This window comes from Nothobranchius furzeri, chromosome 13 (genome assembly GCF_043380555.1).
Source record: "Nothobranchius furzeri strain GRZ-AD chromosome 13, NfurGRZ-RIMD1, whole genome shotgun sequence".
NCBI classification, from domain to species: domain Eukaryota; kingdom Metazoa; phylum Chordata; class Actinopteri; order Cyprinodontiformes; family Nothobranchiidae; genus Nothobranchius; species Nothobranchius furzeri.
This window is the reverse complement of record NC_091753.1, coordinates 43154033-43168743: the sequence shown is the minus strand read 5'-3', so window position 1 is coordinate 43168743 and position 14711 is coordinate 43154033. Positions and strand designations below refer to the sequence as shown.

General features: G+C 42.4%; 1 protein-coding gene across 1 annotated transcript in view; it reads left to right on the top strand.

The window, feature by feature from the left end:
* The window catches only part of LOC107380224 (protocadherin-16), a 109817-nt gene extending 96065 nt beyond the window's left edge, over positions 1-13752 (top strand). The window contains exons 10-21 of the mRNA XM_015951360.3: positions 2352-3198; positions 4910-5149; positions 5772-5897; positions 6108-6317; positions 6402-7268; positions 7348-7461; positions 7547-7758; positions 8090-8241; positions 9417-9547; positions 9828-10114; positions 10232-10373; positions 10976-13752. Coding sequence (XP_015806846.1) covers positions 2352-3198; positions 4910-5149; positions 5772-5897; positions 6108-6317; positions 6402-7268; positions 7348-7461; positions 7547-7758; positions 8090-8241; positions 9417-9547; positions 9828-10114; positions 10232-10373; positions 10976-13563 — 5916 coding nt within the window. The 3' untranslated portion in view covers positions 13564-13752. The remainder of the gene's footprint in view (positions 1-2351; positions 3199-4909; positions 5150-5771; positions 5898-6107; positions 6318-6401; positions 7269-7347; positions 7462-7546; positions 7759-8089; positions 8242-9416; positions 9548-9827; positions 10115-10231; positions 10374-10975) is intronic.
* Positions 13753-14711: the final 959 nt, after the last annotated feature.

The following is a 14711-nucleotide window of genomic DNA, read 5'->3' as shown; positions in this document are numbered from 1 at the left end:
ACTTCAATAATTTTTTTTTCATACAGTAGCCCCTTTTTTAAAAGCGTAACAGGGCTGCACTTTCACTCAGCATTGAACGTAGCACCGAAGGTGATTAAAGTTAATATTTAATATAAAACAAATGTACACAATGGAGGAGTCCTGGAAGGGATGATGATTTATAGCATCCTGGGAAACAGCACTGGCATATAAACTCCTCCTGCAAACACCAGTGGAGTTTTTTTCTCCATTTTTTCCAAATAACATGGGAAGTCATAATTATTGGATAACTGGATTAAACAGCCCAGCGTTGTGCTTGTCTGATGACATGTTTCTATAATTTCCTTTTAATCATATTTCTGACATATTTTTCAAATACTTATAAAATCAGTTTATTTTGGGAACACTCGTTTTCCATATAATGTGGAACCAATTTATATCTTGTCAACAAATATAGAAAAAATTAATTTGTTTTTATTTCAATCCAAACATATTGTGGGAACTGGGCTGTACCAATCCACTCTAAGAATCCAGAACAACCCATCAGGTGGGAAAAAAACTGATATTTAAAAAGCTCACATAAGTCTCAGGCTCCTTCTTTTTTCTACTGCTTGTTGTGTTATTAGACGAGGCATCATTTGCTCATAATCTCTTTTCACACGATGCAGTGGACTTTGAAGATGTTTAAACAGCCCATCAAAACAGCTGCTAAGCTAGAAATATGTGTCCCAGAGCGAAAATGAAAACAGTTTCTTCTTTTGCTTGTTTTACTTTTATCATGTATTGATTATTTTCTGGCAGGGATGAGCATCTTTAGTTGTTTCTTTTTTTGACTGTGCTGCTTTTATATCATTTTTTTTCCTGTGAGCAATATAAGTATTAGAATTAGGGGTGGTTATTAGTAGCAGCCTTGTTATTTAAGGCAAGAAAAGCCTCTTATCAGTTTAATTGAAGCCAGCATACCACTGAGTTGTGATTATTGATTACTATTATGTGTAAATTCGCAAATTCCCATTCGGAATCTGGTTGAATTATACATTCAACTTTTTAGCAACAGTCTTTTTTTTATGCTTGGCCGGGTCACAGTAACTTAAGTTAATTTAGGGGAATGAACAAATTGTAATCATGCAATATTTTTATTTTTTTGCAAAAGCTACGTCACAAAATATCTTAAATGAAATCTCCCTTTGAAATAGGGCTGGGCAATAAATTGAAAATTGATCGTTATCGAAATGTCTGACACTTATCGGGATAATTTTTCGCATGTCAATAAATTTGATGATAAAAAATCAGAAGATGTGTGTAGGTTAGCAACATTTTTGTTGCTTTAAGAAGCTGTACCACCTTGAGTTACGTAAAAATGTGACTCAACGTAATACACGTGACAGCCCCATCTGGTGGACAACTTTTGTTTCTGTGCATACATGTACTTATTGTCCATTTATTGTTATCGAGGTGGAATCCTCAATATATCGTGATATTGATTTTAGGCTATATCGCCCAGCCATTCTTTGAAATGCATTCTTACTTTAATCTCATTTTTGTCACCAGCCTGAGTTGTATCACATTTCTTGTGTTTTTCTGAATCCCTGAAACTAAATTAAATTGTACTCCTGTGTACAAGATAAGAACAGAAAAACTATGGAATTAGAAGAGAAACACAGAAACAACATAACAAGGAGTGAATTAAGGTTTTGAGACAGGTTCTGGTCATACAATTGTTTTGAACATGTTCAAAATTCCAGTAACACAACAGCGAAAACCTGCTGGGAAATTGAGAACCCTTGTAAATCTGTCAAGAAATTTTCTTGCAGATGCCCTTCACAATTTGTCACCATTCATTCATCCATTCATGGACTCATCCATCTTGACTCATGACGGGGAAGGCTGTTGTTGTTTTGGCGTCCAGGAGCAGAGAATGTCTCGGCTAGTAGCAGCTAACTGTTAGCATTAGCAACCCTACAACATGGCAGAACTCCTTCAGGCTGGTTTTATTTGGAGAGATAAAGCATCAACGTTGCAAAACAAACTTGAGTCAGTGGTAGAGTTGCATTGCTGTTAGCCAATTAGAGGAGAGGTGTCCAAATATCAGAAAATAAGACTCAGTCCTGCCGTGTGAAGCTACATTCTCATTCAGCTGAATTTCATGTCCTCAAATAGGCACACCAGAGCATTATTTTCTCCAAAGAATGACTTCCAAGGCATTATTTCCTACTAGAGACCACTGCAAATGTGATAAAAATCAGAGTAAAGTTGACCTTTAAAATCCCATATTTTACCTCTAAGCAAAAATGAAATTTAGCATTTATAGATGCACTGTTACTCAGCTTCTCCATCCATTAACACACCTACTGTGGTATTATTCATTACAGGTCGTCAGTATTAACAGAGCTACCTCTAAGACAAATTCTCACTCCATGCATTTCAACTCTGTGGAAGAGACGAGTCCTGGTTCTGTTATTGGCTCTGTGCGCCTTCATGACAAAGGGAAGTCAGAGGAAGGCAAGGTGACCTACACAGTAGTCGGGGGTACAGATCAAGATGGGACATTTGTTGTGGAACGTCAAACTGGTGATGTGTACCTGGCTCATCCTCTTGACTATGAGCGAGAGTCCAAGTACAATTTGAAAATTGAGGTGGACGACTTTTCTCAGGTCCCTCCCAGCAGCACACTTGTCAACTTGGACATTGGGATTGAAGACAGCAATGACCACACCCCTGAGTTTGCTGAGGACCCCATCACCATTGTCATCTCTGAAAACATGGAGGTTGGCTCCTCTGTCTATACGTTCCAGGCTACAGATAAGGATGGCAGTGGTCCCAACAGTGAGCTGGTGTATTCCATCCTCCACCAGTGGCCAAACACTCCTGGCTTATTAACTCTTGACCCCATCACTGGTGTTCTCTCCTTGGGTCGCAAATTAGACCATGAGGTGACTTCCTCATTGATCCTGGTTGTAAAAGCAACTGATTCTGCCCTCAACACTAGCCAGAGGCACTGGAGTTCTGTCACAGCGAGGATGTATATTACTGATGAAAACGACAATCCACCTGTGTTCATATCACCGATTGCTGTCAGTGTCATGGAGGACCAACCGCTGGGCTTTGTGGTACTTTACGTCATGGCCAGAGACACAGATCAAGGGGAGAATGGAAGAGTGACCTATAAAATCCACTCAGGCAACACTGGAGGGACATTCAGCCTTAACCCTAACTCAGGTAAGTCCAACTCAATAATATTTTTTTCTAACTCTAGCTCTCAATATTTTGTTTACAACACACTGTAGTTTCACCTTTTCTGACCTATTTCTCTTGGTTGGAGTCTGAATAGTGCAGCCTGCCAAATATTAAACACACACACATGGGAATGTGCAAGCACACGCGCACACACACAAACACCCATCATCTGCTATTGTGGATCCATTCCCATGAAAGACCAAAGAAACTCCTTCGCAGGCTTCTGGGAACCATTAGAGTAGGGATCAGTTACGCATGTTTGTGTATAGGTACGTGTGTGTGTGTGTGTGTGTATGTTTGTGTGTGTGTGTGTGTGTGTGTGTTTGTGTGTGTGTGTGTGTGTGTGTGTGTGTGTGTGTGTGTGTGTGTGTGTGTGTGTGTGTGTGTGTGTGTGTGTGTGTGTGTGTGTGTGTGTAGGCGTGCACTAGCACATGTGTTTGTGTGCTTCCATTACACTGCCACTTAGTCAACACTGACCTTGAGCTATTTGGTCCTGTGGGCTTTATTGTGGTGTTTGAGACACGTGTCAACATTTGCTCCACCTTCTGCGATGAGCCTCCACCGGTATGCCCTCTGGAGCCCCTCAGTGATGGAAACATTCAGGATCTGTCATGCATGTCACTTCTTTGACCAAGTGTGTACTCATCTTGAAGTGTTTTCATGCACACTGGTTATTTGTTAGAATAATGTCAGAGTTAATCCACCTAGCACCTGGTTGCTCCCGTTTTGGGGTCATCGACTCGACCTGAGATCGAGCCCACACACTGTTTCCATTATTTAAAGCTCACCCTTAACCACAGTAGAAAGAACCATCAAGCCAATATTTGGAATCTGTAAAGTCATACAGCGAAAGTCATTTTCATCACTCATTGTCAGAAGTAAAGTCATTAATTTCACTTTCAAGCTGAAAGGGAAGTTCACCATTCATAAGGTGAACATTACACTATGCAGGAATGAACACGTCAAATGCTGATAAATTGTTGCGGATGAAAAGGGAAGCAATGCAACAAATACAAGCTCTTCTCAGTAACCTACTGTCTTTTCTTTTGCTCATATGTTATCAGTGACCGAGGATATGCCAGGAACAAAGCAGAATCAAATTTGGGTGAAAATACCAGCATTTAACTTTTACCAGACGAAAGCTTAGGGGCAAGTTATCACATTCCTAGAAAAACACACACAAAAAAACCCTAAAGGATTTAAAAGCAAAAAAAAAAAACCCTGCCCTCCATGTCTTTTAACAGTTGCGTCTCATTTTAAAGCATGAAATTGAAATTGAATCAACCCTCTCAGGGCGGGATAATGAAAAGGCAAGAGTGCCCTTAATTTCTACGGCGCACGGCATGCCTGGCTGTTGCGTGTCTAGAGTATGTGTTTACTGCTTCTTTCTTGATGGTTGTGGTGTTCTTCAGTGGAAAATCTCATAAATTGTGGCCAGACCATTTGGGCTTTTACAGCAGTGGTGGTGGTAGCATTCAGGTAGGCAAAGCTGTACATGTGGAGCTTTGATTTGGCTGTCACACGGCAACTTTTCACACTTACTGTTTTTAAATAACCCCAACACACACAATCCTGGAAAGTTGCCGAGTTTACTCCCTTTAAGAACATGGTACATTTATATGTGAAAAATGTAAAGTTTTACACAAATAAGAGTGTTTTGGTTATATTTGGTCCTTGGCTTGTTTTTCTACAGGCTCTCTGTCTATTTTCAAACCACTGGACCGTGAGGAGCAGGATATTTTTAACCTCACTATAATCGGAGAGGATCATGGGATACCCAAACTCTCATCCAGGCAGATGCTGTGTGTCCATGTGATAGATGTCAATGATGAGGTTCCCTGGTTTGAGGAGAGCCTGTATGAAGCTCATATCTCTGAGAATCAACCTGCAGGGACAACTGTAATAACAGTCTCGGCCTCTGATCTGGACCAAGGTGACGTATGCAAGCCCTTACCCTAACCCTAACCCTGTAAATAAAAGTATGGGGAATTACTTTTTAAAATTTATGTTTTAGATTTAATCTTGTCCCAATGATAATGGAAATGAATCATTAAACATCTAATTAGAGTGTATGTGGGTTCTTATAACCAAATATTTATTCATTTTTTAAAATTAAATCTGAAGCAATCAACAAAACGCCTACAGCTCCTTTTATTATAGAACTACACGCTGAGGGTGCATTTATTAACATTAGCAGTTGTTTTTAATTAAAATAGTCACAGGGGGGAGTGGAGGGGGCATACGTAAACAGAGAGAATGCATTACATTAGAAGCACATAAAACAGAGGGATTATAAGCGTTCTACTTTAAAGCAATTAGGGAAGTAAAAAGGTGAGGCTGCCAGACTTTTAGCACACAATCTGGCACCCAAACACCTGAGAAACACTTTTCTTTGCCAACTGCTTAGAGTAGCAAATTTTATGTAAATTAAATTAGCTTATTTAAATTAGGCATTTATATTGTGTCTTTGTTTACAAATGATAAGAAATGTCTATCTGCTTTTTATACTGTTCATTTGTTATTGTAAAGCCTTTCTACTATGTGTTTCTCTGTAGGAACCAATGGACATGTGACCTATGGCGGTGTCTCCCAGGAAGGTTTTAGCATCAACCCAGTCACAGGTGTCATAACCACCACAAAGTCCCTGGACAGGGAATCTCATGAGTTGTATGTTGTGACAGGTACTTCTAAATCTCCTTACGCTGCCAGTGATTGCTTTTGATTCAGATTATGTGGCTCCATAGGGGTTCAGATGAAGGCCACTGGACTTCTTCTTTCAAGAACCCAAAGAAGTCCAGTGGCCTTCATTGGAACCCCTTTGGATTACCATGAACTGGAAGACTGAGAACCAGATTATGTGGCATTAACATTAGCTATCTTGTGTTTGGCAGTGTATGCAAAAGACGGAGGCCTTCCACCCAACTTTGCCAAAGGAACAGTGAAGATTAAGGTTCTTGATGTTAATGACAATGCTCCTGTCTTTGGACGTCTCTACTACAGCATTGAAGTGCCTGAAAACTTGGAGGCGTTGCCTCTGTTCACCATTAAAGCCTCTGACCAAGATGCAGGAAGCAGCGGGGAGATAAACTACAGAATTATCGGTGTGATGTTATGTGAATAATTTACTTGTTTTTATTGTTTGTATGAGGTCATCATCAAAAAGTCATTCTTTTGTGTCCCTGCAGCTGGAGATCCATCTGGAGACTTCCGCCTTGACAGAAAATCAGGTGTGCTGCAAACTTCAAGGCCTCTGGATCGAGAAAAGAGACCTGGCTATACTTTAACTGTAATAGCCCAGGACCAGGGCCACCCTTCCCTGATCGGTACTGCCACTGTAGAGGTGACAGTTCTGGACGTCAATGACCACAGCCCACAGTTCCAGAGCAGCAGCTACACTGCTGACATTTCAGAAGATGTTCCCATTGGCTCATTGGTCCTAGAGGTGAAGGCCGTTGATTTGGACTATGGCCTCAACAGTCAGATTCTCTACTTCCTGAGCACGGGCTCTCACAGTACGTTCATCATCGACCAAAACACGGGACGCATTATCACAGCAGCCCCCCTGGACAGAGAAAAAACTGCCTCCTATACCTTTCAAGTTTGTGCCACTGACTCCTCCCCCACAAATCCACGGAATTCAACAGCTCAAGTTACTATCTACATTCAAGATGTGAACGACAATGCCCCTTTCTTCATTCAGGACCCACTTATTCTAAACATTTCTGTAAGTACTGTGTCCAGCCGCAGAGTACTGGCCACCATGAGGGCTGAAGACAAGGACTTTGGAGCTAACGGCTCCGTTTTTTATCGCTTTGCCAACCCCGTTAGAGGCTTTACCATCAACTCGTTGACAGGAGACATCCAGGCCACAGAGAAGCTGCAGACACTGACCCAAAGTCAAAGGACTTTGATAGTTCAGGCTATGGACCAAGGAAACCCATCTCAGTCTTCCTTGGGGGTGGTTGTCATTTACATCAGGGAACAAATTTACAGGGGTATTCGATTCTCCCGCACAGCTAGAGATGTTAGTCTGCAAGAAAACGCTGCAAAAGGTTTGAAATTATTATTTAATTATGTAGGAAAGATATTGAATTGACATTTATCAAATACTGTATAATTGTCATCCTTTAGGCACAGTGGTAACGCAAACCCAAGCTCAGTACCCTGATGGCTCTAAAGCTGGTATCAGCTACAGCATTTTCAGTGGAAATACATTGCAGTCGTTTGGAATTAGCCCAATCACGGGTGAGTGTACCATTAGACGCTGACACCGCATTGCATTCCTTTGCAGGCCCCCTTAATGATGTTTTTTTCTTTTATGCTAAATTAGGTGAAATATGGGTTGAAAGTTCTGAAGGAATTGACTATGAGGAGACCCCCAAACTCCGCCTAGTGGTGAAAGCAGAGACAGCATCCTCCAGCTCCTACATGGCTGTCAACCTCCTTCTGCAAGACTTAAATGACAACTTGCCACGCTTCCAGCTCCAGAACTATGTGGCGTACATCAGGGAGGCACAAGGCTATGATTTTCCCATTATCCAGGTGCAGTAGCCAGTACTCCCATGTTTATTATGGTTGGCTGTGTTTAGGTGTGAATTTGTAAAATTGAAAAGGAGAAATACTGAAGCTTGGGAAATCTGGATAGTTTCAAACTGTGAAGAAGTGACTATATTCAACTGCAGGCATTCTCAGTGTCCCAACTGTGTATACTCTCTATTTGACAACCATAACATATGCATTTTAAACTGTAGCAGTTTTTTATGATCTCATTTTTTCCAAGTTCAATACTGCTCACATCTTTAAGTTGCATTGAGGAATAAGCTGCAGATATGCCTTTCTTTTTATTTCTAACATGTGTTTGGCATTCCTTCAGGTTGCTGCTGATGACTTGGACCAGGGCCAAAATGGCCAGGTCACCTACTCTATCAGGTCGTCATCTATGAGTGGCTTGTTTAAGATTGACCCCCTGACGGGCAGCATCACCACTGCTGCCATCATGGACAGAGAGATCTGGACACAAACAAAGTGAGGCTTGTGTTTTAGTCCCCCCCCCCCCCCCCCCCGGTTCATTTATATTCACCTTATGAGTTACATTTGAACTGCAGTTCTAAAAGATCTACCGACCAGCAAAAACAGCGGAGTGCGCGCCGGCCACATCAGTTAGGTGCGTCACCGAGGACAAAACGGGTGATGCGCCCCGATCCACAGCAGCGAAATGCATCAGGCGCAAACAAAAGACAGAAAACATAAAAGGAAATGAGCCGACATGAACAATTGCGTGTTAAATTAGTTTTTGAGGTGGCGACACCTGATTTGATAATGTTACTGTGGCCGTGCTCAGGACGCAGATGTCTGGAGCGCGTCAACAATCAGAGCTTTGCATGCGCAAGCTGGTTAAGGTTAGGATGGGGGTGAGGGGAAGGTTAAATTGCAAGAGGGTAAACGTCACAATTTGGTTAAATGTCCGTTTTACGGCGGTGTCAGTACCGACGCTCTGGCACAGTGCGTTGCCTCCCGAAGCGCAGGAGCTTGTCACCTGCTGACAGCAGGCTGCTGTCTTTTCCGTGGACTGCATCTTACCGGTCATTATCACGTGACAGTGACTAGTCGATGACAGGCATAAATAGTCACTACAGAGCGGTGAAGTCGACTAGTGACTAGTTCATACAACCCCTGCTACTGCTCCCCAGAGTGTTCTGCAGCATAATCAGCACGTTCTCTTTGAACTTGATATCAAATTTTCGCCTCCTCTTCGTCTCCGCACGGTTAAAGTTACCCTCGCGGTCTGTCACTGGCAAATCAAAAGTGAGACGGATGACACAACCACCCCCGTACTTGCTTGTTACCACATTCCACCCGGCCACAATAAAAAACCGGCCATTATTCACCTCCGCCGACTCCAACACCGGCCAAAATATGATACCTGGCAGTTAATTAAATACAGGCTAATATTAGAGGATTTATGGTACATACATATATATATATATATATATACTTTTACATAGTTTTCACATAATCATATTCAACCTCAAAACCATTAGTCAGTTTTTGAGGTTGGGGCAAAATTGGCATTTAAAAAAAAAAGACATTTGAATGATCATTCTACAGCAAAATGAATTTTATAGGTGGTCAGAAATGAAAGATTATGATTTTTGGGTTCAACAAAAGTTCAGACACTGATATTAATTTTGTGGCAACAGGCTTGTTGTTGTGGCAACCGACCGGGGAACCCCACGGCTGGCTGGATCTGCTACCCTCACTGTGATCATTGTTGACCTCAACGACAACAGTCCCATGATTCCTCTGCCTCAAGAGATCCGGGTGCCTGAGGGTAAGCTTCACAGTGGAAGTTGGTAGAGTGATCTTATCATAAAGCCTCACATCTTTCCCCTGGCAGCTAACACAGTGGGACTTAGTGAGAAAAATCAGACCCTTTATGAAACAAGTAATTGCCAAAGTTTCTGTCTGCATTTCCTGACAGGTTGAGACTTTCCAGAAGAGGATATTTCTTAAAAAAAGATTTCACGACTAAGACTCCGTCTTATTTTCAATGCCATCTAAATGTATTCTGTCTTTCCTCCCATATCTGTTTTATATTGTCACACATGCAGATACTCTCGTTGGCTCAGTTATCACCCAGGTAACTGGAAATGATGTGGATTCAGGTCCACCCCTCTCCTACACACTTCACATGGATGGTAGCGGCCAGGGCATGTTTGGGATTCATCATTACGGAGGTGGAGTGTCTTTGACCGGCCCACTGGACTATGAGGAAAGGACGTGGTACACGCTGACAATCCGCACATCAGACTCTAAACATCAAAGCGAGGCCTACCTTACTGTGCTGGTGGATGACGTGAATGATAACGCCCCTGTTTTTACACACGATTTATACCAGGTACAACTGGAACACTGACATCATGCCTGCATGCCTCATCTGTTATTGTTCCAGAGAGAGATTGTTAAATTACTGAAGCATCCGTGGCATTAATATACTGATTGTGTTTCTGACCAGGTGACTGTATCAGAGCAACTTCCAGCAGGCAGTTCAGTCATCACAGTAACAGCTACTGACCGTGACTCTGGAGAGAACGGAAAGATTACTTACCAAGTGATGTCATCAACTAAAGGTGTTTTCTTCATTGACCCAAGCAATGGTAAGTTTTAAAGTTTGATGTATTCAGGGTCGTTCAAAACAATTTACGCTTGCAGAAAATATATTTTGGGGCATGTATACAAAAAGCAATTAAAAGATTTGAAGCTTTTTCCACTAATAAAGGTAATAGAACAGTGGGTTTTGTGAGATTTCCCTCAGACGTTTATGTCCAAACCTGTCTTGAAGTTTAATAAATGTTATCAGAATAAATTTAATTTGGAATCATTCTTGGGGCAATGGTGGCTCAGGGGTTAGGAGTTCACCCTGTAACCGGTGGGTTGCTAGTTCAAACCCAGACTACATCCGTGTGTCCTTGGGCATGACATTTCACCCTCCCTGCATGCTGGTGTTGGTCAGAGGGTGCAATAGTGGCTGTGTATGGCAGCCTTGCTTCTGTCAGTGTGCCCCAGGGCAGCTGTAGCTAAACTGTAGCCCATCAACCTTCAGTGTGTGAATGGGTGAATGACTGACTGTCGTGTAAAGCGCTTTGGAGTCAGAAAGACGCTATACAAGTGCGGATCATTTATCATTTGTAATGGCTATCAACACCAAGCTGTGAACAAGCTTTGAAAAGACATTAATCAGTTTGTTTGTTTTTCTCAGGAACTCTCTTCTTGAGGCAAAAAACAGAGTTGGACTTTGACCACCCCTCCATACTTGTGGTGATTGAGGCTCGGGACCAGGGTACCCCATCTCTTTCATCCATCACCACCGTCCAGGTCCATATATCAGATGTCAATGATAACGCGCCCATCTTCCCCCAGTCGGAGTACAGAGCTACCGTGTCTGAAGATGGACTCCCTGGAGCAACTGTTCTGACATTGGAAGCTGTGGATGGTGACCTGTTTTGGGAAAACAGTGGTTTTGATTTCACCATTGCTAGCGGCAACTCTGATAATGTCTTCCAGATCGAGAGCAGTGTGCACTTCTTGGAGGGCCGGGGCTTCCAGACAATTGGCAGTTTGATCCTAGCAGAAAAGCTGGACTTTGAAGTAGTACCAACTTATAACCTGATCGTTGTGGTATCAGATAGAGGTGTCCCTCAGCGCAGCTCCAGTGTGTCTATCCTTATTAGTGTAACAGATGTCAACGACAACCCTCCAGTATTCAGCCGAACAGATTACAGCGTTGTCCTGAGTGAGGGTACTGCAGCAGGAACCGAAGTCTTGCATTTGTCTGCCACAGATCCCGATTCGGCCCCCAATGGAGAAGTCCAGTACTCTGTAAGTTCTGGAGACGAGGCACACCTATTCCAGGTTGACCATTGGACTGGAGTTATGAAGCTGCAGAGACCTCTAGACAGCAAAACAAAGATGTCTCACGTGATTGTTATCCAGGCCACTGATGGCCAAGGACATTATGCTTTAGCCTCAGTCACTGTTGAGGTTATGGACATAAACGACAACAGGCCCTTCTTCCCCCTCAAACAAGTGACAGCAAGCATCAGGGAGAACCAGCCGCAGAATGCCTTAGTTACCATTCTGCATGCCATTGACCATGATAAAGGTGTTTTTGGACAGCTAAAGTATTACATGTTAGAAGGCCACAAAGCAGAAAGAGACAACTTCCTCATCAACCAAACATCAGGCGAAGTTCGAACTCGCTCTTCGTTTGACTTCGAGAAGATAAACTCATTCCATTTTGTGGCTTTTGCCATGGATGCTGGCAATTATTCAGCCACTGTAACATTACATGTTTATGTAACAGGGGAGGATGAATATGATCCTGTTTTCATCTCCTCAGAGTTTTCATTTGAAGTGCCTGAGGGAGCAAAGAAAGGTCAAATCCTAGGAAAAGTACAAGCCAGAGATGAAGACGAAGGCATGGATGGTGTTGTTCTCTACTCATTATCAGACCATTCACCCTATTTTGAGGTAAATAAATCAACCGGAGAGGTTTCATTAAAAATGGACAGCAACAGTAGACATGTGAGTCGATCTAAAAGAGAGGTCCGTGTCATTACTCTGGATGTGACGGCTCATAGCCCACTGGGGACCTCTCGTGCATCAGTGGCCAAAGTTACCATAGATGTGAGCCATACATCTTTTGGCCTCACCACAGACATGAGCATGTTGCTTGTCAGTGTCATTGCAGTTTCACTTGGTATCATAGTCATGCTCATAATAATTGCAATGGTGCTATGTTTTGTTAAATTAAGAAATCAGAGAGAAAAAGATACCCATAAGCGAAACACTATTTCAGGCACGCTACTGCACACGTTTGAGGAAACAAAGCTGGCAACAAATGAGATTATTTACCATCAGGCTCTTCCTGGATATGCTTCTGATCCGAGTGGCAACAGTGGAGGTCCGTACACTCGCGGGGGATCACTTGATCCATCCCACTCCAGTGGCCGTGGCTCTGCAGAAGCAGAAGCGGCAGAAGATGATGAGATCAGAATGATAAATGAATATCCTCGAGTGTCAAGTATCTCTTCTTCCATGCAAGAGCGTATTTCAGCCCGAGGTCCGGACTCTGGGATCCAACAGGATGCGGATCAACTGTCAGATGTGTCCGGTGAGCCCTCCTTAGACTGGTTCAAAGGGAAGAAGGGAAGTAGTATGAATGGTACTTTGACAGCTGGCCAAGTGCCGGCCTACAGGGACGAACGGGGTGGGTATGTGGGCGTCGGACGGGCAATCAGCATCTCCCAGTCTAAAGACTATAATTTTCCAGAGAATGGGAAGCCCCCCGTGGATGGCTCCCTTACAGCCATTGTGGCCAGCGACGAGGAACTTAGGGGCAGCTATAACTGGGATTACCTCCTGAACTGGTGTCCTCAGTTCCAACCTTTAGCTAGCGTTTTCACCGAAATAGCACGTTTAAAAGATGAAACGGCTCCTCTTCATTCCCGAAAGTCATTTCATCGCAAAGCAAAAGCAGAGTCAAGAATTGACCCGCCCCCTCTCATAACCTCTGTGGCCCATCCTGGGGCAAAAACTGTACTTCCAAAACCTGCAGTATCGAGGACATTTTCCAACCTAGCCTCATTACGAAGATCTCCTCTCAGCGCTGAGGGATCCATCTCCTTAGTCGCAATGTCTCCAAGCTTCTCCCCATCTCTTTCGCCACTGGCAGCACGTTCTCCGGCAGTCACACCTTTCAACGTCTCGCAGGGTCCCTCTGCCTCATCGATTAGCACAACTGAACACAGTTCTGAACACAGTGAGGAGGCAGATCTGAGGATTTAAGCTCTAATGGGTGGATAAAAAACTGCTGTCCCAAACCTTGTCTACTGTATGAACACAAGCTGCAACTTGAAAGTGAAAGTGCTAACTTCTTTTCTCTGTTTCCCGAGAGGACAAGTGCCCAGTGTTAGACTAAAACCAAATAGCTGAAACTTTGGTGCTTTTTAAAGACTACATCACTCACAGGCCAAAAAGGACAATGCCTTTCTGCGTGGGTTATACCTGTGTGACAGAAGCTACTTCTGTTGGTTTTCGTGTTATTTTGCACATTCAAATGGAAATGCATACATGATGTCAATATTTTGTACAAAGTCATTGTCTATATTTTTATACTTCCATCCAATTTCTGACAACAAACAAATCAAAATCATTGCATTCAAGTATCAAATGGTTACAAAAACCTCAGAATATATTTACTTATTTGTATATTTGTAGTTTGTACTGTATGTTTGTGGTATTTTGTGTAATCTTAAACTTGTGAGTCAAAAGAAAACTTTCCACCATGGTATAAGTTTGGAGTTTTTGTAAAGGATGATTGTAAATATTTATAGAGGAAGAGCTTTCCTTGCTTTAACAAATGAAACACCAGTCAGAATAGAGTATTATGTGAATATATTTTCTTGGAATCTGGTGTTTGATCTCACATCAAAAAGTAATATTGAATGTGAAATGCTGAAAAGTTCTTGAAGTCTTCATCGCACATCCCCTCAAACTGTACAAAGGCAAACAGACTCTGACATCCGCTGAGCCTTCTGTTGATAAGGTGCGTCGGCTTTAATGTCTCACTATAAGCCTTACTGTTTTGTTTTAATTATGTTGTGAAGAATATCGAGCAGCTATGTAGAAAGTGTGAAAAAAAAATTTGACATCACCCCGACCATTCCAGACAATGTAAAGTAGTTTTTTTTCTCTGTCATCATTTGATGTTGCCCTGTAAAAATACAAATAATAAAAAAGTAAACCGTTAAAGCACTATTACAATGTTAAAATTTAGAGCAGGTTTCTCTAACTTCTGTCTTGGTGTCTTGTGGGGAGAGTTGGAGGGATAAATGTGTCTTTTATTGGTTAATATTTGTTGACGTCCCACTAGAGAATGTTCCCAACGCAGTACTACTTTTAACATAGATGCCTACATTTTGAAATGTTCATGA